Genomic DNA, 19,577 nt, shown 5'->3' on the forward strand with positions numbered 1-19,577 from the left:
GGTTGTAGACTTGTAGTTTAGTGTAAGTCAAAAGAGGCTATACATGATGATAACTCTTTAGTTGGCTTTCCCATAGCTTGTGGACAAAGTGTTTGCAGGCGGAGAAATTGAGAAACTAGGGTTTAATCTTTGCAGGTATGTTTTATTTAGCAACTCAGGTTTTGGTGGAACAAGCTATTGATAGTTAATTACGTATTGGTTTAAGTTGCTAGTAAACTCGTAAGTTGTTAGCATGGGCATGTGGCTTTTTGATATGCGAAGTAACGATGTATTTGTTGAAAACGGTATCAACAACAGAGAATAAGCGAAAATTAAAGCAATCGAAACAAGACACCAAGATTTATGAGGTTCGGCCAATTGTGCCTACGTCCTCGGAGTTGCATAGAATTTTTCACCATTTTAGGGAAAGAATACAACTGCAGGGTTACAATCACACTTATATACCCTGACCCTATTTAATCAACTGAGTCGAAAATTACATTGAGGACCCCGAAATTTTTTTCCCAAGGGCAAGCTCCCAGATCCCAAAAAGAACAAGTTGCTCCGATTCGGACCTATTGGCCCTCACCTCCACTCCACAAAGTAAGCTTCCCGAACATCTACTTTTAAGATCCGCAACAATCTTCTCGAATCGGGTCATCAAGCCAAGTCACCACGCACAAAATAGGCTCCATACTAAATCCCAACAATATTTATAGGGATTCATAGGATTGTTGGTCTTGTAGAGATAATGGTTGCAACAAGTCTACAAAATTATTTCAACAACATATAACTTGATGTATCCGTTTGTGTATAGACTAATAACACTAACATTGACTTTACCTATGACAACTATAACCGTAAAGATTTTCAACTATGAAGATGGTAAAGCAGTGATAGCAAAATCAAATAGGGATGAATGGCTCAAGAATTGTCTAATTACATATATTGAGAAAAAAATGTCTGATCGAATTCCAAATGAGGTTATTATGCAATATTATCAAAACAATGTCATGAAACTAAACAATGTCAGGAAATACAATCCCTTGACTGTTGTTCCCTTTTATATAGATAGTATGACAACAACATAATTACACAAAAGCAAAGAACTTCTTCTGTGTTTTTCTTAGTGGCATTGCACAGAAAATTTTTGTGGTATCACATATATAAATGAATGATAAAGATGCAAGGTTGATCCACCAAACAATGTAAATAATTTGTTTGCTAATAACCATTTTTTCTATAAATAACACCACCCACAAGATTAAAAACTATATAGTAATAAATGACATCACAGCAGAATATTCCAGGTCAAGAAACATTTTACACATATTAGCAACAAGAAAAATACTCTACTTACAGTTTATAAATAGTTGTCAGATTCTCAATCAAAGACGCATTCTCCTTTCACACATTGTCATATGCCCAATCCTTATGCGCTGTTAATGTCAACAAATTCGTCAATTGATTTCAGCTTCTCAAGGATTAATTTTTCCTGCTTGGCATCTTCCGCCATTCAGTCAAGAGAACAAAAGGTCACTCATCTCATAAAATCAGTTCACAGCAACATGGTTTATGCATACTGATGCTATTGCCTTAAATGAATAACCAATATATATCAGCATTCAAGTGCCAATTTGTTTTATGCAAACTCGAGAAACTTCTATACTTTTGTAGTTGGCAAATGAACATTGATGCATTTCAAATTAACCACTCATGTGGGTTCAGAATTTTAACGGAAGCTTTACCTTCAGGATCTAGACCTACTTTAGGTACAAGGATTTAACATATTTTGCAAATACTTTCAGGATAACTTTGTAGGTGCATGAGCCTAAACTTTTGATAATGTTTTATGTGGGGACAATAATGCATGTGCAAAAGTAACCGGCAAGGATACATTCCAAGTCAGGATTTTCCATGAAATTGGAGTGCAGGGTATTTCCAACACTGTCTACAATGCCTGAGGTTGTCATTGATGATTCAATGCATAAAATTGCCATTATGGCATCTAATTGAGTGACCTCATTTCTGAACATCAGTCTTGCATGTGCTGCAACAATGAGAGAGCCACCATCTAAATTAGATAATGCAGGAATTGATGTTGGAATGATAATCAACACTGACAGTAAACTACCTTGCGCTAAGCGTATCAAACTTTCCAGCATGCGCACGGTGGTTCTTGCTGCATTCTAAAAACGGTTAGATTTAAAAGCAAAAGCAAAATGAAAACACTAACATAGCAAATGGGATTTACTGGTGGTAAAAACCTGCATTTTGAGTTGCAGATCTTCTTTGGAGCTGATAGTAGCTAGAAATAACTTTTTCAGCTTCCTTTGTCAGGAATGGTCTGAAGAATCCTTTTACAAAGTGTATGTACCTGTAAGATGCTCTAGGAAGCTAAAATAGCCATGCATTTCTTACGTGACCTTTTTCGAATCAATATTTTCTACTGGGCCACCAGAAATTTTACCAATAATTAAAATTGCCTAAAACTCCAAGATGCAAAAAGATCTATCTATGATTGAAACCTATTTATTTGCAAATCGAGTCATCAAAAAAAAACCCAATTCATCTTAAATGCACCATCTACCCTACTTTTTGGACGAGGTAAAATGACAATCAATTAGATCCGATAAGAAATTGAGAAATTATCAGGAAAATAAATAATTTCTTAATGACCAAAAATAGTTGTACCTACGAAGCATAGGAAGTGGCCAGACATGTTGTAGATCTTCATCACGTTCCCCTTTATCTTGTTCTCTCTGCATATTTTTTTATATTTCTCAAATCAAGATTTGGATTCCTAGTTATGCTTATTTACTCAAAAAGAAATACCCAACATAAATTTAGGAGCACCCTACCTCAGAAAGAATGTGAGATGAGACAACTGCATCCCATTCAGGATTCTTAGTATCTAAAAGGACAAGGACTATATCAAATCTGCTCAATAAGGGACCAGAGAGTGTTGTGTTGACAGAGAGAGCTAAATAAGTTTAAGGAAGATCATGATGATGCAGTTCAGATACCCATCCAACTAATATGTATGCATGAAAAAAATTCATGTGCACATGATCACAAATCAGTATCTTGAATGCTGTTAGGAAAGACCAAAATCTCGACTATGATAAATACTTAAGAACAACATGCATGATTAATATTTTGTTTACCTTCAACATGAGGAGCCGTCATGAGAAGATTATTCAAGTGTAGAGATGAATAATAATTCCCAAAATCAGATGATGATGTTTTGGATTGTTAAATCAAATTTATATATGATAAATGGAAGTGATACACTGCTCAGGGTCATAATGCCCTTTAGGGTTTGTTGCGCCAAAGACAATTGTCCTAGTGCTAAGAGTAGTCACAAGACCAGCCTGAAAAAATAATAGCAAAGAAGTAAAATCAGTTGAGTAATAATCCACACCTGAAGAACCTTAAACAGTATGATACAATAGAAGTCAAGGAAGAAAAATAATTAAATAACTGGACTTATTAAGAATCTTTATCAAAGTAAATGAAAATACCAAGGCATGAAGTAGAATAACCACAATGAGACATCCATGCAGTATAATACAGTCACCAGCTCGGTGAACTTCTGTGAATCAGGATGCAGGATACCAAAAGCTAGGTAAATGCATTAGCTAAATCTCTGGTTGATGCCCGCCAACAACAGCAGGCCCAACACCTAAAGAGATAAGTGATGTAGATATGAAAGATATGCATTGGAAAGCTAAATCAGTGAGCTGAAAGCTAGTACGCCAAGTCCATCCCAAAGCAGTGCCTGATAATTATAATGAGAGCCAGTCCATTGCGTATCCAAAAGTCAACTTAAAAAAACTCTAAACAAGCATGAATATTGTTCAGACATATGCAGTTTAGTTTAAGGCTGGGATTAGCATTGTCATTAATTGACCAAGAACTAATCGTAATGAATGTGAGAGTGGGGCGAAGTCTCTCGCTTTGTTTGTCACTTTTCTCTCTCAACAACATATCACTCTCCTTTCTTTCTCAATGCTTTACATTGCATAAGAGCATGTCCAATGGGTTACCTAAAACAAGTAAAAATTTATTTTAGGTAACCCTTTTTCATTTTTTTTACCTTCCAACCGGTATTTGGTTGGAAGGGTGTTAGAAAACTGGTAACCTAAAATTGCTTTTAACTTAAAATAGGGGTGTACCCAAAAATAAGTAATAGGGTTGAACATGCTCTTAACGCCAAGGATACTTGAATTACCTAATAATCTCAATTTTTTAATTATTTTTCTACTTTCCCTTTTTCTCATCTCTTTTTCATCAACTTCAATTTCGAGTTCTAAAACAGATGTACCATCCAATCACTCTGTAATCTCATAGATTAATACCCATCTGTAAGGAAAAATTTCATAAATCAAATTCTTTAATTGTGTAATTTACCACAGTTAATCTCAGGGAGCTAAATACTCAGTGAGCCAAGTTTGTTATGAATTGTGGGCAATCATTAAATTGTTACCCTACCCATAGATAATGTATTTACCAAAAAGCAATCTTAATTCAGCTAGATTTAACATTTTTAAGAGCATGTGCAAATGCGCTCTGAATCGTGGACAATTACTATATAATGTGAACCTCACCATAGTTAATAAGTTTACTAAGATAAGACTCTTAATTCAGCCACAGAGTAACAGTATGATGTGCATTCGCACTGTGAAAATAACACTAAAGACTGCTCATAATTGATTGTTTCATACATTTTAAGGGAACCATTTTTCCCTACGAACATTTTGAATGAAACTTTCAGCTTTTAGTGCAAACTCAAGGCAGAATTGCAGAAAGACGCTTTAAAAATGAATATTCATGTAATCTTATCATCTCTAGGGACAAAAAGGAATTACCTTAGCGACACTTATGGTCTGTTGCTCCATTGCTTCATGTATGGTGGCCCTGTCATGCTCCCTCATGCTATCAAACAAAAAGTTTAGTTTGATACCAAAATCCATGTACAATAAAACCTCAAAACTTCCTTGAGTTCACTGGTTTAATTTTCACAGATTGAAAACGGCATTGCAAACAATCTGACCTACTCATCTGCCTTGGGGAGTTAAAAGCCAGCCAAGACACCATAAGGGCAAACTACTTGTCTAGCCAATACTCAAAACAATTCTTGAGATTTTGTTGATGTACATTAAAAAATACTCAGAAAAGTTTCGAAATGTAATTGAGATTATTTTTTCATTTTTAGGATGTTGATGATGAAGACAATGATTGTTCTGAAGCCAGATACAGGATTTCAAGGGTTTCCGTGGTTTACTAATATAGTACTAATTCAATCACATAGGAAATCAATGTTGATGGTGACAACGGTAATGCTAGCCCCAACATACCCTTCTTCTCCACCATGATGATGACCATGATTGCTCTTAACCAACATAAGGTCAAATTATAGCACAGTAAAGGCAGTTTGATTACGGAAGCTTGTGCAGAAAAGGTTCATACAGTATATATAATTACCTATCACCTTATCAAAAAAAAAAATACCTATCAAATTCATCGATGCAACAAAGCCCTCCATCTGCAAGTACAAGTGCCCCAGCTTCCAACATCCATTCCCCTAGCAATCCATATTTGACGTTGAGTATTTCACAAAGAATAAGAGCTCAACAAGAGATAATAAATGTCTAGGTGAAGGTCCTCAAGTATGAAACAAGATATTAGGTGAAGGGCAGAGGTATCCAAATAAACTAAGTGGAACTTATAGATATTTTTCATATTTTTCACAAAATATATTTGAAAACTGAACTAAACACCTTCAGTCCAATAACTTTCTTCTGGCATGCTTTCTGCCAAGAATTATGAAGATGACACATGAAAAAACTTCTAAGAAAAGAGTCCAGCTAGCCCAAAGACTTCTCTAACAATGCAACACTTCAAATGGATTCCAAGTTAATTTGTTACAAACTAGGACAAACACCATAAATCCATAATATACAAAAACTTAAAAAAAAGGCACCTGCAGTTCTCTCTCTCTCTCTCTCTCTCTCCCCCTTCCCCTATTTGAAGTTGCATGCATACCATTTCTAAGGGTCCCTTTTTTGCTTTCCTTTATTCTAAATATTGATGTACCAGAAATGAGAAAGTTATGATGCATATTTGGCAACACAAGGAAGGATAAGATAAGAAATAAGAATATTCAATTTAAGCCGAGGGGCTTCCATCAAAAATAAGATAGAAAATCATCTAGGAAGGTTTGGAGAAGTTTATGGCACAGATGAAGGTACTTTGGTGTGACAAGTCAGAAACGAAAGAAGGAGATATTAAAAGCAGAAGGATGCGAAAAATTACATGAATTGAAGTGATGAAAAAAGGACATGACATTGAAGGATTAGTGGAGAGAGTAGCTTTAGACGGAAAACAAAAGTGAAGGAATATCTGCAACTGATTGTTCTTATGGCTTCAAGTATCCGACCCCAAAATGATGATGATGATTATGGCTATGTAGCATGTGACTTCGAATTGTTATGATATGAGTTTTAATGATGAAGTGTGCATTCTATATGTTGATCAAAATATGTGTTCCATGTTTGCTATGCATTCTTAATTATATTCTGAACTTGTTTCTATCCTTTAATGCTTTAATTTGCAAGGCTAACAAAGATCAACACATGAAGCTTTTAATCAAGCTTACAAGTCACTAAGTTTCAGGTTCCAGATTTCACTATGAATTGTCTTGTTGTTTTGGCCTTTGCTACTCTTACACAAGTTAGCATATCACAAGCTGTCATCCTATAAAGTCAAAGCTTGCTGAAATTCAATGAATGAGTGCAGAAAAGAAAGATTAGCAACTGATTTGAAATGGCAGCTAGCAAAGCATGCTGAAAATTAAATTATGAAGACTTTCCTAGCACCTACAAACATCACATGTTCAAGTTACTGCAAAAAGTTAAAGATGGCTGCAATTGTTGAAAAGAAAAGCAATGAAGTAGGTGAAAGAGATAAGAAGTCAAAGTTGGCTGTAAAAGAAGTTGGAATTATTGAAGAGATGAAGAAATAAATGGAGAAGACAAGAAGTGAAATATAGCTGCAAATGGGAGCTGAAATCTTTCAAGATCACAAAGCCTTAAAAGTCAAAAAGGTCTAGCTCCATGCAACGGTCATGTTTAGGAATTCTAGTGCATATAAATGCTTCTATATACTCCATAGAACTACACAGAACTTGATTCCAATTCTCTGAGAGTTTTACAAGCATTCAAGCCTTCATTCTTACTCAGAAAATACTCAAGCTTCATCGTACACTCCTTGATCATTATAGAGTCACTTTGTACACACAATTAAGAGTCTAAGTGCTGGTGGTTAGCTTACAAAATCACAAGAAAGTGAGGCTGGCACTTGGTAAGCCAAAACAGCCATTGTAAAGTGAAGTTGGCACTTTAAACAACAGCTGGTGTAAAGAGAGAGGCTTGGCTCTTCAACAAGCAAATCATAGTGGATTCAAACTCTCAAGGAGGAGCCTTGAGGAGTGGATGTAGGACTATACGTAGCCGAACCACTATAAATCTGTTTGCACTCTCTTACCCTACTCTTTACTTGTTTATTTGTGTGTGTGTTTGTTGTATTTAATTCTAGTACTTGATTCCTACTTGAACTAACCTAGACCTCAAGCTTATATTCACTAATATCAAGTTTCTATAAGATTTAAAGTAATCTGAAATCAGTAAGTTTAAACTCAAATTTGACATATTTTTAACGGTAAAACAATTCACCCCCCCTCTTGTGTTACCTAGATTCTTTCAATTGGTATCGAAGCAAGGTTTTAAATTCTCATAAGAACTAACATTCTAGAGAATTAGATGGCTGAAGAGTTTGGAATGTCAATTAATAAACCACCATTCTTTAAAGGAAAAGACTATGCTTTTTGGAAAAATAGAATGGAGATTTTTCTACAATCAAATGACATTGAGTTATGGGAAATTGTAGCAAATGGACCATATAAACCAACAAAACAGATCAAGAAAGGTGAAGAAGAATCAAAGATTGATAAACCTAGAAGTGAATGGAGTGAAAATGACAAGAAGTTAGTGTCCTATAATGCAAAAGCTAAAAACATATTACACTGTGGACTAAGTAGACAAGAATATAATCATATTTCTACATGTGTAACAGCTAGAGATATATGGAAGAAATTAGAAGTTAAGCATGAAGGGACAAGTCAAGTTAAAGACTCTAAAATAAATATTCTTGTTCATAAGTATGAGTTATTCAAAATGGAACCTCATGAGTCAATATCTGATATGTATGGAAGGCTTACTGGTTTAGTAAATGATTTAACTGCTCTTGGTAAAGTGTTTTCAGATGCAGATCAAGTTCAAAAGATCCTAAGATCTCTACCTAAAAAGTGGGATGCCAAGGTGACAGCAATTCAAGAATCAAAGAACTTGAAGACATTACCTCTTGAGGAACTCATTGGTTCTCTAATGACTCATGAGCTAAAATTGAAGGATAGAGAAGTAGAGGAAGAAGAGGACAGCAAGAAAAGAACTACTGCACTTGCTGTACATAGTTCCCATGAAGATAGTGAAGATGATAGTGATGTTGATACAGCTTTGCTGGTTAAAAATTTCAAAAAATTTATGAAGTACAGGAAGAAGTTTCCTAACAGAAGCAAAAGAAATGAAAAAGGTAAAACAATTGATGAAGTTGTTTGCTTTAATTGTGGCAAAACAGGACATGTTAAAAATGAATGTCCAAGGAGGAAAAGAGCACACTACATAGATAAGAAGAAAGAAGATAAGAAAGCACTTAAATCTACTTGGGATCTAGATTCTTCAGAGTCGGACCAATCTGATAATGAAGATATCAGGGCAAACTTTTGCCTAGTTGCTAAGGAAGAAGCTCATTCTTCTGCAGAGGTTAGTGAATCTGATTTGGACTCTGATTATGAAGATATTTCTATTGATGAATTATTTAAATCTTTCCAGGAAATGTGCAATCAAAATGAAAAACTTATCTTTGTAAACAAGAACTTGAAAAAGGAAAATACTAGCTTGAAAGATAAAGAGAAAGCATGTCTAGAAGAAATAAGTAAATTACAAAGCAAGCTTAACAACTTAAACATAGAACTAGAGGAGCTGAAAAATTTTAAGGACATTACTATGCCTGATAATTCAGATTTGCTAGAAGAACTTAGATGTCTAAAAGAAAAGAACAAATGCTTAGAAGAGTCTTTTAAAAAATTTTATGCTAGTTCAGACAAGCTTGATAACATCCTATCTATGCAAAAACCATATCTAGATAAAACAGGGATAGGATACAATCCTACTAAATTGAAGGAAACATTATTAGAAAGAAGCAAATTTGATTTTAATGCCTCTACCAGCTCAATAATTAAAAATTCCAGATTCAGGTCAAGAACTACAAATAAAAAAATTGTCCAAATTTGGGTTCCTAAAGGAACATATGTTGTTGATACTAACCACCAAGGACCCCACAAAGTGTGGGTACCTAAATAAACACAAATTTTCTGCAGGTTTGTCTAAAATCAAGCCTTAAAGCTTGTGAATGGTTTCTGGACAGCGGGTGTTCTAGACATATGACTGGAAATCCAAAATTGTTTTCGTCCTTCACAAAGAAAGAAGATGGAGGATATGTAACTTTTGGAGACAATGCAAAGGGTAAGATCCTAGGTATAGGGTCTATAGGTAATCTCTCTTCTTTTTGCATTGAAAATGTGCTCTTGGTAGATGGTTTATCTTACAATCTATTAAGTATTAGTCAATTAACAGATAGAGATCTTAATGTGTGTTTTTCTAAGAAAAAATGTCTTATAACAAGTGCTGAAAATGTCACAGCTTTAACTGGTTTCAGAAAAGGTAACGTTTATAAAATTGACTTGGAAATGTTACATGCAAGTTCTGTAAAATGCTTAGTTGCATCTGAATTAGTAATTGAAAATTGGCATAGAAGACTTGGACATATAGGTATGAGCACCTTAGCTAAATTGACTAAAAGAGGGCTAGTTAAAGGAGTTCCAAATCTGAATTTTGTCAATAATGGTGTCTGTGATACTTGCACAAGAGGCAAGCAAGTGAAAAGCTCTTTTAAACCTAAAGATGTAGTTTCTACTTCAAGGCCATTACAACTATTGCATTTGGACCTTTTTGGTCCTAGTAGAGTAAAAAGTCTTGGTGGAAAATCTTATGCTTTTGTTCTAGTTGATGACTATACAAGATTTACATGGGTTCTATTTTTAGCACATAAAAATGAGGCCTTAACTGAATTTTCAAAACTAGTAAAGAAATTGCAAAATGAAAAGAGTTGTTGCATATCTAGAATAAGAAGTGACCATGGAGGTGAGTTTGAGAACAATGAATTTGTAAAATATTGTGATGAACAAGGTATTTCACATAATTTTTCAGTTTCTAGAACACCACAGCAAAATGGTGTGGTGGAAAGGAAAAATAGAACTTTACAAGAAATTGGAAGAACTATGATGCTTGAAAACAATTCACCTAAGTATTTTTGGGCTGAAGCAATAAATACAGCTTGTTATGTCTCAAATAGGTTAACAATAAGACCTATTCTTAAGAAAACCCCTTATGAGTTGTGGAATGGAAGACCTCCTAGAGTTGATTATTTTAAAGTTTTTGGATGTAAATGTTTTATTCTAAATACCAAGGATAATCTAGACAAATTTGATTCCAAATCTGATTTAGGTATCTTTCTAGGCTACTCACTGGTTAGTAAAGCCTATAGGGTGTTTAATAAAAGAACTAAATGTGTTGAAGAAGCAATACATGTTAAATTTGATGAATTATCTACTCTAACACCTTCTTGTGAGAAAAATGTGGATATAGTAACAGAAATTGCAGAATTAACAAACAAGGAAAAAGCTGGTACAATTTCTCCAGAGAAGGAAGATGACTCTGAAGAGGAAGTTGACATTTTTGGAACAAAGAAACAAGAAGAGAAAAATGAGTATGAAACTCACGAAAGCACAACTTCAATACCAACCATAGTAGTGGATCCAAAGAAACCAAGGTACACAACATATCATTCACCAAAAGAAATAATTGGTGATGTACATGAAGGAATTCAGACCAGAAATTCCAGATTATCATCTCTTAATGTTTTCAATTTTGTTGCACTCATTTCTAAGATTGAACCTAGGAATATAAGTGAAGCTATAGATGACAATGATTGGGTTATTGCCATGCAGGAAGAATTAGATCAATTTCAAAAATGTAATGTATGGGAACTAGTTCCAAAACCAGAAAATAAATCAATCATAGGTACTAGATGGATTTATAGAAATAAAATGGATGAAAGTGGTGTAGTTACAAGGAATAAAGCCAGGTTAGTTGCACAAGGTTATAATCAACAAGAAGGCATTGATTTTGGTGAAACTTATGCACCCGTAGCTAGAATGGAAGCCATAAGACTATTAATTGCATTTGCATGTTACAAAGGAATAAAATTATTTCAAATGGATGTTAAAAGTGCTTTCTTGAATGGAAAAATTAATGAAGAAGTGTATGTTAAACAACCACCAGGGTTTGAAGACTTGAAACATCCAGATTATGTTTTCAAATTAAATAAAGCTCTTTATGGATTAAAACAAGCTCCTAGAGCCTGGTATGAGAAGCTGTCCAGCTTCTTAATTCAATGTGGTTTTAGCCGTGGGAAAATTGATAACACTTTGTTTATTAAGATTAAAGATCAAGATATACTACTAGTACAAATATATGTTGATGATGTGATTTTTGGAGCTACTAATGAGTGTATGTGCAAGGAATTTGCTGCAAGAATGCAGGGGGAGTTTGAGATGAGCATGATGGGTGAACTTACCTATTTTCTTGGCTTACAAGTGAAACAAACGCCTAAGGGAACACACATCAATCAAACCAAATACATAAAGGATCTTCAGATCAAATTTGGAATGGACAAATCTAAACCTTCTCCAACTCCTATGGCAACTACTACTAAACTTGACATAGACTCAGAAGGCAATGAGGTAAATTCAAAACTCTATAGATCCATGATTGGATCTTTGCTATATTTAACTGCTAGTAGACCAGATATCATGTTTAGTGTATGTTTGTGTGCTAGATTTCAATCAAATCCTAAGGAATCACATCTAAAAGCTGTCAAAAGAATTTTTAGATACTTAAATGGTACCCCTACTTTAGGACTATGGTATTCTAGAGAATCAAACTTTGATTTGTTTGGTTTCTCTGATGCTGATTATGCAGGCAGCATAATTGATAGGAAAAGTACCTCTGGCACATGTCAATTTCTAGGAAGAATGTTAGTTTCCTGGTATTCTAAAAAGCAATATAGTGTGGCTCTATCAACCACAGAGGCAGAATATGTAGCTTTAGCGGGCTGTTGTAGTCAACTATTATGGATAAGACAACAACTAAGTGATTTTGGACTCACATATTCAAAAATCCCAATTATGTGTGATAACACAAGTTCAATCAATCTATCAAACAACCCTGTGCATCATTCCAAAGCCAAACACATAGATGTTAGGCACCATTTTATTAGGGACCATGTCATAAAGGGTAATGTTAGCATAGAATACATTGACACTACTCACCAACTTGCTGACATTTTTACAAAGCCCTTGAATTCTGAGAGATTTAAATTCTTAAGACATGAACTAGGATTAACTCAAACATCTTAGTTTCTACCATGCATCATTTCAGGGGGAGCATTCAATATTATTCTTTTTGATTATTCCAAAAAGGGGGAGAAACATTGACAAACATCAAGACTTAAATCTGATTTAAGTCATACATATTTTGGCATCATCAAAAAGGGGGAGAATGTTATGATATGAGTTTTAATGATGAAGTGTGCATTCTATATGTTGATCAAAATATGTGTTCCATGTTTGCTATGCATTCTTAATTATATTCTGAACTTGTTTCTATCCTTTAATGCTTTAATTTGCAAGGCTAACAAAGATCAACACATGAAGCTTTTAATCAAGCTTACAAGTCACTAAGTTTCAGGTTCCAGATTTCACTATGAATTGTCTTGTTGTTTTGGCCTTTGCTACTCTTACACAAGTTAGCATATCACAAGCTGTCATCCTATAAAGTCAAAGCTTGCTGAAATTCAATGAATGAGTGCAGAAAAGAAAGATTAGCAACTGATTTGAAATGGCAGCTAGCAAAGCATGCTGAAAATTAAATTATGAAGACTTTCCTAGCACCTACAAACATCACATGTTCAAGTTACTGCAAAAAGTTAAAGATGGCTGCAATTGTTGAAAAGAAAAGCAATGAAGTAGGTGAAAGAGATAAGAAGTCAAAGTTGGCTGTAAAAGAAGTTGGAATTATTGAAGAGATGAAGAAATAAATGGAGAAGACAAGAAGTGAAATATAGCTGCAAATGGGAGCTGAAATCTTTCAAGATCACAAAGCCTTAAAAGTCAAAAAGGTCTAGCTCCATGCAACGGTCATGTTTAGGAATTCTAGTGCATATAAATGCTTCTATATACTCCATAGAACTACACAGAACTTGATTCCAATTCTCTGAGAGTTTTACAAGCATTCAAGCCTTCATTCTTACTCAGAAAATACTCAAGCTTCATCGTACACTCCTTGATCATTATAGAGTCACTTTGTACACACAATTAAGAGTCTAAGTGCTGGTGGTTAGCTTACAAAATCACAAGAAAGTGAGGCTGGCACTTGGTAAGCCAAAACAGCCATTGTAAAGTGAAGTTGGCACTTTAAACAACAGCTGGTGTAAAGAGAGAGGCTTGGCTCTTCAACAAGCAAATCATAGTGGATTCAAACTCTCAAGGAGGAGCCTTGAGGAGTGGATGTAGGACTATACGTAGCCGAACCACTATAAATCTGTTTGCACTCTCTTACCCTACTCTTTACTTGTTTATTTGTGTGTGTGTTTGTTGTATTTAATTCTAGTACTTGATTCCTACTTGAACTAACCTAGACCTCAAGCTTATATTCACTAATATCAAGTTTCTATAAGATTTAAAGTAATCTGAAATCAGTAAGTTTAAACTCAAATTTGACATATTTTTAACGGTAAAACAATTCACCCCCCCTCTTGTGTTACCTAGATTCTTTCACGAATGAGCTTTGATAGTTAACATTAGTTTACACCAATTATAAAAATATAATAACGAAAAATGATTTTGGAATGAAGAAAGAACACTTAGCAAGAACCTTCATAATACAAATGCGTGTTTTTTCTTGATAAAAAAATGAGAAGATAATGCTACCTGTTACAGTGATGTCTTATGTAAATATAGAAAAGAGGAAACTAGGAAAAAGAAAGTCCACCCTTCAAAAATAATACAGAAGAAGTACCTCCATCTTTGACGGCAGTGACAGTCAATCCAGCACTAGTGCTCCCAAGCCCCGTAGTGATAACAGATCTGTTGCTAAGTTTTGCAGCAAATTTTAAGAATTGAGATTTTCCTGTACCTGTAAAGTTTGGTTCATTGTTTTATCCTCATGTCACACTTATCCTCATTGCTGAATAGCTTGAAATTTTTTTAGATGTATGCAACATATTGATACTTGATAGATGTTATCATATGTACGTTTGCATATATACATGTACCTGTGAAGTCTCCATGTGTGTTTCTTTACACGTGTCCATGCACACACCCATTGACTATACATACGCATATAATATGTGCGATATTTCTTTTTGTCACTTACTACAGGGCCATTCATGTGTTTCTGCTGTGCAAGGAAAAAAATGTCCTCCATTACCTCAAAAGTAATTATTAGTCAAAAGACATCAGTTATCTCATATCTCCCCATCCTCTCTCTTCAGTTTCTTTGTCAGCAATTATTCCATACCCACTCTTCACCTTTCTCTTGACTCTTCTAATGCATACACAGAAGCACGCATAAAAAACACACACACACATACGGACTTTTTTCAATAGAAATTTTTTATAAAGGCACCAAGCAGGTGCACACCAGATATACACAATGGCTAGCCTTATAGCTGCAAGAACATGGTTACAATGGGAAGTACACCAAATTTTAAGGCAACGAAACCAGCTGTCTATGAAACTATCAAAACCAGACTCTATTGAGTTGAACACATACACACTCATAAACACACATATGCATGCAACATCCACTCCCAATATAGTAAAAATCAAAACAGAAAATTGGGAACTAAACAAGATTATTTTCAATTGAAATGGATGAGAAGGGAAGGGAGGGGACCAAGATTTAGCCTGTTTGGGGAATAATCAAATGAAAAAAGAGATGAAATGTAAGAAAATATTTAGACCAGTTCTAAGCGACTATAAAAATGCATACTCTAACTAGTGTGCCGCTGTATTGAATTGCATGCATAAAAATTAAAAGAAATTCATGAACCCATAAATGTAACAGCAAAGAGTTACAATCCCTTCATTGCTAATTTTTAACATTTCTTAAGCATTATGGTATAACAAAGTGGCATCAGGGCCTCAAGAATCGAGCAAACACAACTGCAGCATGAAAAACTTAAATTGTGCTTCAAGTGGGCTTAAGGTTAAGTAATAAGTCTTCCTAATCATAAAAAAATAGAATATAATATACCTGGATCACCAATCAGAAGCAAATGAGACTCTCCCCGAACCTTTGTCCCAGAAACATCAACGTGTTTGACACCCCCAATCAGTGTTAATGCAACTAAATTTTTGGAAGAAAAGTAAATGGGATTAATTACAAACTGATGATGGATGCAAAAACTAAGATAAGATAGAAAGAGAAAAAATAATAACTTTATACGTATTCTTAGAATGTTCACATAATCTTTTTCTTGAGAAAATATTGAGGTTGGATATTAAATACGAGATACCTGCAAGCTTCACAGTGAAGAGTCCAAAGACTTGAGGGCAAATACCCCGTAGAATGGAGTTTCTGCCTGGGTCAATGCAAAAGGGCAAAATTAAACTATCCATTGAATAATAAGAATATATACTATACTCTGAACTTACTTCAACTACATGTTTGACAAGAATGACTTCACATGCTATACAATATCATAGAAATAAGCAAGTGTAACTGATAAGTTTCCAGACCTTTCAATGGGGTGTCTCTGAAGTTTGACCAGAACTGCTTGAATTTCATAATAATCTCATCCGGGATATCAATATCTGATTTCAGCTCATTGGTCCTCCTGAAAATTCTAAGAAAATCAAACTGGGCAATACTTCTTTCTTCTTCCATGAGGACATTTAACAAAAAAGTATCTTGAATGCGCCCAACATGAGTTCCTTCTATTAAGAACCATTAAAAAGGAAGTTTCCATTTACCTCACATGATTAGCAATTAATATCGGATCAAGGTTGCAGCGAACATCTTTTAAATCAGGAGACCACCTTGCAGTTAATATTCCAGAGACAATGACATCATCTGCACCAACAAGAAATTACCCTTAAAGCATATAAAATAAATAATATGGACTTAGGCCACAAGCAATTATAAGTATGGGCAGAAAAGTATCATGTGTTCAAAAAAGAATGCTCAAGTATGTTACGCGCAATTATAGTCATGGAAAGAAACTTTATCCACAAGTATAATTGTAAAATGAGAAACTTAAATTCCAATACGGATCATCCGAAGACATTAACTTTGTAAAAAGCTAACAATGTTTACTCCTCTAGATTCTCTTGTGCTACAAATACTAATACGCCTATGAAGTAGGCAAAAATACAAACACGATATCTTTTAGGTTGAAGATTTTTCAGGAGCAGATCTGAGTTCTCCATGCATCTTTTGCCTGTAACTTCTTTTGCAACCATTAGACAAAGAAGTATATTTTGTCGCATTCAAACTGCAGAAACAATCTTTTATTTTTATATGGGGAGAAACTGCTTAATCAGATCTCCAAAAATCCAGCAGTATCGGTAGCCAGAGGCAGCACATTCATTTAAAGTTCACCAGTTTTGCAGCTACAATAGGAGTATTGTTTTACCAAAGATTTTTTGATAAAACATGATGCCCTTATATTGTTTGCTAAGACCAGGCCAGATCACAGAGACATAATTAAATAGCTAATCAAATCCATGTAAATAAAAGAGATGTCAGAAGAAAAATATCAATTTATTTACCAAACATTCTTTGTATCATGTTAGCAAACAATAAATACAGAACAAAGTCCAAGTTCACTCTGAAGTTTCCCATAAGGCAACAAGAATATTTTGTCTGCAAGCAAATAAAGAGAATAATGAAACACCTCCAGCCTTAACAATGTCGACAAGATCATCCATCAGAATGACTGGAATTGAACGTGGGATCACCCCAACACCTAACACCTGTGTGCTTTCTTGAATTTTGATCTCCTGATAATCATGGCATATTATTGTGTTTTCTACATATGTGAATTTTGTGCCTCCACAAGGTTTAAGCCTCTGTCATTGGAAAAAAAAGATTTAGTGATCCAATAAATAGTTAGAGCTCCAAATATGCCACAACAGAAGATATCTATACAACACTACATATACTCAAGAGCCAACTAGTTCCTCACTCCAAAACATAAATTAAAACAAATAGGAAAATGCATCTTTAAAATCATAAACAAAAGAAAATAAGTCACAAATAAGGTTTAACATCATATTTTAACCCAAATTTTTTTTTAATTAATGCAACTAGAATTGAGAATACTATTGTGAAATAAGTGACCTGCAAATTCAGATGATTTTAAACAGCTTGGAATATAATTTAAAGAATGCTTCAAACAAATTATACATACAACCAACTCTCTGACCCAGAAGGGTTTTGAGGTTGTTCCCGAAGTCTTTCAAAGACCTACCTCAAAACCCTTCAGGAAAATCTTAAAAGAAAATTTTTTGGGATAGAGTACAACAATAACCTGGGAAGGGCAAATTGATGGTAACGTTACAGAATTTCTGCTTTCCAACTCAGGATAAATTGGGAACCTACACAGAAGCAATTTCAATTTAGCTGACAATATCATTTGCATAAGTCCCCCACCCCAATCAAAATAAACTAATCTTAAATCCGAATGCAGTACCTGTTGCATATGAAAGCACATAAATAACTTATAGCAACGGCTAATTGTAAACATCAAAGAAAAACTATAAATGGACATATTTATATATGGACTCGTATCAAGGAGCTCAAAAGTGCATACCGGAAATGTTCAGTTTTACAAAAAGGTGAACCGGAAGTGGATCACGTTGGCATTCAACCACCAGGCCTCATTTTCTACAAGGCAAGGATTGGAATGCCGGAACTCCACTAGAATCAACTTGGAAAATGCCAAAGTTAAAAATTAAGCTTAACCCAATCTCAGAAAATCCCATTTCATAAACCTCATGTGATTTAGTTCAGAGTTTGACAAAACTTATGCTGATACAAATTAGAGCAGATATAAATTTTTTGTGGATAACTAAAAGGCCAAAAATAAATAAATAAATAAAAGAAAGGGAAGGAGAACTCTCACATGTGCGAGCATTTGTGGCATTGGTAAGTTCTCTCTCCTTCATACATCTTTATTGCTCCTGACCGAATTACAGTCCCTTTGATGGTCAGAAGAATCCCTCGGTGCCTCACTCTCACACGCCCAATACTTGGAAATGTCTCTACACCACGCACAATCACATAAACCAATAAATGATTGTAAAGAAATACTAAGTCGCCAAGTACAGCGAAAAGAAAAAGAATTAAGGACGAAAAAAAAAGAATCGAACCAGAGCATTCAAGTGGAGAACCACTGATATTGATACGGACATGAATGAATTCCTTCTCCGTCCCCTTTTCCCTATTATTGACATCCCTCAATACAATTTTCTACATATGCCCCCAAAATTGAATCAGTTCAAGGAGCATTTAACAGAAATTAAGGCAACACACGAGCAAGAACGTAATGCGTACAGAGAGATATAAATTGAGTGAAGGGAAAAAAAAAAAGCATTACATGGGCCCAGAGTGCAGCATCGTCGAAATGGCGAAGGTACTCAGAGGGCTGGGAGAAGACAAGGTTCGCAAGAGGAGGATCGTCGTCCATGAGCTCTGCAAAACTAGGGCAAAAGAGAAAGAGAGAGTGATTACTGCCAACAGAGAAGTAAAATTGGGGGAAAAAATAAATCAAAGAATTGGAGAATACTCGACATAGAGAGGGTGATGAATGTTCGAATTAGAGGCGAGAGTGATGGATCGGAGCTGAGACGGGTAACGACGAATCAGAAAACCCGCTAGGGATTTCACGGGACCTGCTACGTTGTCCTCCATGTCTACGAAGAGTAAAGCTCGCATTGCGCGGGAACACAGCCAACGTATAAGCTTCTTTGTTTCCCTATATTATGGGCTGAGGGCTCACCAGCTTTTTCTTACATGGACCGGTAGTGGCCCATATGCCATTAAGCCCATACAAATTTAGCCCATACCTATGGCGTCTATAAGCCCATAATCTTTCTTCTTGAATTATTATTAGTCTTGATCTGCTGTGGATTGGGCTTGGTGATATTTACGCGGGGCCTTTTGTATTAGGGGGAGCTTTAGTCACATCTAAATTTTGCTAAGTATACGCCGATTTGTTGATTTTACTTTGACTTTGTCTTTTTTAAGACCTTAGCTCCTCACACCCCACCCCCCTCACCATCTCTTTCTTCT

At 35.0% G+C, this 19,577-nt stretch overlaps 1 protein-coding gene across 2 annotated transcripts; it reads right to left on the reverse strand.

The window, feature by feature from the left end:
* Positions 1–272: 272 nt before the first annotated feature.
* Positions 273–19,225, reverse strand: LOC119983865 (probable DNA helicase MCM9). Of its 2 annotated transcripts, none has more exons than XM_038827598.1 (21): positions 19,077–19,225; positions 18,883–18,977; positions 18,656–18,755; positions 18,409–18,547; positions 17,815–17,881; positions 17,179–17,353; positions 16,256–16,355; positions 16,022–16,119; positions 15,799–15,864; positions 15,537–15,629; positions 14,298–14,414; positions 5,494–5,566; positions 4,851–4,917; positions 3,272–3,353; positions 2,841–2,962; positions 2,674–2,741; positions 2,247–2,356; positions 2,114–2,161; positions 1,877–2,029; positions 1,340–1,485; positions 273–745 (listed from the first exon to the last, which is right to left on the reverse strand). In XM_038827598.1, the coding sequence occupies exons 2-20, from the start codon at positions 18,970–18,972 to the stop codon at positions 1,412–1,414; spliced, it is 1,842 nt and encodes a 613-aa protein (XP_038683526.1). In that variant the 5' UTR covers positions 18,973–18,977; positions 19,077–19,225; the 3' UTR covers positions 273–745; positions 1,340–1,411. The 2 variants fall into 2 exon arrangements, with proteins under 2 accessions (XP_038683526.1, XP_038683525.1); XM_038827597.1 differs by having other exon boundaries at positions 18,883–18,985; positions 19,072–19,225.
* Positions 19,226–19,577: the final 352 nt, after the last annotated feature.

The sequence above is a fragment of the Tripterygium wilfordii genome, chromosome 18, assembly GCF_013401445.1.
Source record: "Tripterygium wilfordii isolate XIE 37 chromosome 18, ASM1340144v1, whole genome shotgun sequence".
NCBI lineage: Eukaryota > Viridiplantae > Streptophyta > Magnoliopsida > Celastrales > Celastraceae > Tripterygium > Tripterygium wilfordii.